Source organism: Pteropus vampyrus, unplaced genomic scaffold, assembly GCF_000151845.1.
Source record: "Pteropus vampyrus isolate Shadow unplaced genomic scaffold, Pvam_2.0 Scaffold11117, whole genome shotgun sequence".
In the NCBI taxonomy this organism is placed as follows: Eukaryota; Metazoa; Chordata; class Mammalia; order Chiroptera; family Pteropodidae; genus Pteropus; species Pteropus vampyrus.
The window spans coordinates 2,351-4,737 of NW_011899898.1; the positions used below are offsets into that span (position 1 = coordinate 2,351).

A 2,387-nucleotide genomic window follows, 5' to 3' on the forward strand; every position below is an offset into this window, starting at 1 on the left:
ACCTCAGTGTCCTGATCTGTAAAATGGGAGTGTAGGATTGGTATCGGTATCCCAAACCTTTTGAAAATTGTGTAGTCTGGTGTGATTGCTCCTCACGAGGAGGTGACTTCTTTGGCTGACACTCTGAGCAGCTTTAAGGGCTTTGGTGGTGCTTGAGTGACTTGAAGGAGTCAGTGCACCTCACCATGAGCCTTGAAATCCTGGGATGGTGGGGCTGAGAGGAGATTGTCCTTGCTTTCTCTTTTTTTTTTATTTTTTGGAATCTTAGGCAACTAAGACCAGACAGTTAAAGTCTGGTCTCCCATTGCCAAGTTGGTTGAGGAAGTCAGAGGCAGATCCAAGACTGGATCCAGATCTCCTGCTTCCTGAGTCAGCATTTTTACACCTGAAATTTCCACGCTTGCTAGAGGATCAGCATATCTAACATGAGAAAATAACTTAAAAGCTATTACATTAATATATTTTGAAAGTCTTATAGATTGCTAACTTACAAAAAAAAAATTTTAACACCCAGAAGCCCCAGTAAGAGGAAAAAGCTGCATTAACCGTGGCGTGAACGGAGAATTCCCTTCTGTCCTTCACCACCTCTTCCATCGCTTCTTCCCCTCACCAGGTGGACAAGATTGTGGACCAGCTGCAGCAGTTAATGCAGGTATATGACTTGGCTGCCCTGCGGGATTACTGGAACTACCTGGAGCGCCGGCTCTTCAGCCGCTTGGAGGATATGTATAGACCCACCATCAACAAGCTGAAAACCAGCCTGTTCCGCTTTTATCTCGTCTACACAATCCAGGTGCTTGTTCATTCAGGGTTTCCTTGATGGAGAGAGTTCTTTGATTCAGAAATAGATTTTCTTTTCTTTCTTTGTTACTCTTGGAAAGGGTGGAACAGTCAACAGTGCAAATTATTTTTTACTGTTTTCCTACTTTTTTTTTCCCTTTCTCATCTGCAGGTCATCTGACTTTTCTTCCTCATTCCTGTTTCCCCTCTTGTTTTAAGCACACAAACCTGAGTGGTGTTTTAAAGAACATAAGTAGCTGGATTAAAGTTTGAATAATAAATATTATAGTTGACCTGGGGAAATAAGTCACTTAGATTATTTGACAATCAACTAGAAATTAATTTTTAGAATTGCATTTTTCACCAGGACTTCAGTTTAATCCAGCTTCTTGGAAATCACAAGGAACTTGAGAAAAGACTGATGATTTCCTTTATTTTATGGAGTTTGTAGATCATGTTTGGCCACTTACCTCTCAGGCTGATTGATAGCCAAAGGCTCTCTCTGTTGTGCAGTGATGAAGAATCTTACCTCTGGACTTCTGTGTCTCTCCCGTCTTTGCTACCTCCTCTGTGTCTTGGCAGACAAACAGAAATGACAAGGCTCAGGAGTTCTTTGCAAAGCAAGCCACGGAGCTCCAGAACCAGGCCGAGTGGAAGGATTGGTTTATCCTGCCCTTCCTGCCATCCCCAGACACCAACCCCACCTTTGCTACCTACTTTTCTCGACAGTGGGCCGACACCTTCATTGTGTCCCTGCACAACTTCCTGAGTGTCCTCTTTCAGTGCATGCATATCCTTTCAGCTGCCTGGGGCTGTGGGCCCAGTCCGAGGCATCCAGACAGCGTGATCAGTGGCCACTGCTCTTGATGCAATCATTTTTTCTACAAAATGCCCAAAGCTCATTGTCATGTATCATGTGAAGGGGGCTGGACAGATTGTGGTTATTTTTGTCAGCAGGCCAGGGAACCATAAATCGTAGTTCTGATGCTCTGTTGCTGAAGTAATAGCTGACATGCATGGGTGTGGGGATCGTAGTAGCAGTGGGGTGCTGGTGCTAGGCTCTGAGAGGAGCCCTCAGATAGGGCTGAGGTCCTCTCAGTAGATAACAGGGCTTGGTAGGCAGTTGCTTCTTAGTGAAAGCAGCCATCTTTGAAAGCACTTCCTCTGTGTCCCCCAGGATATCACTTGCCTTTGCTGGTATTTTGTAGCAGGTGAGAACGCTTCTTGGGCAGGAACTTCCTCCCTGTGTTAGTATTTGGGTCGCTCTCTCTAGCAGTGACCTCAGTGTTCCTCAGCTTGCCAGAAAACAGCAGCTGTAAGAATGTATGTGTGGTTATTTAAAAGAGAAAGAGTGTAAATAATTTACAGCCTACCACACTGACCATTTTGTCACGGAAAGCCTGAGATCCCAAGGCCGGAGACATCATCCGTTGTTGTTCGTGCTCTCTAGGCTGGAATTCTAGGGGAGGTGCAGGGAGTCTGGTTTGAATGGGGCTGCCTGGTGAGTCACTGATAAATGGGGCACTGTGGAGGCTCACCCACAGGCCAGGCGGCCGTTTTGGCCTCTGGGAGGAACATCTGTCACATCTGTTGGAGGGAGGAAGGGT

General features: G+C 45.8%; 1 protein-coding gene across 2 annotated transcripts in view; it reads left to right on the forward strand.

Moving 5' to 3' along the window:
• The window catches only part of LOC105310761 (WD repeat-containing protein 91-like), a 4,696-nt gene extending 2,325 nt beyond the window's left edge, over positions 1–2,371 (forward strand). Inside the window, exons 2-3 of one of the 2 annotated variants that reach the window (XM_011386875.2) lie at positions 614–793; positions 1,363–2,371. In XM_011386875.2, coding sequence (XP_011385177.1) covers positions 614–793; positions 1,363–1,647 — 465 coding nt within the window. In that variant the 3' untranslated portion in view covers positions 1,648–2,371. The remainder of the gene's footprint in view (positions 1–613; positions 794–1,362) is intronic. The other variant, XM_023526840.1, reaches the window with a different exon arrangement.
• The last annotated feature ends 16 nt before the right edge of the window (positions 2,372–2,387 follow it).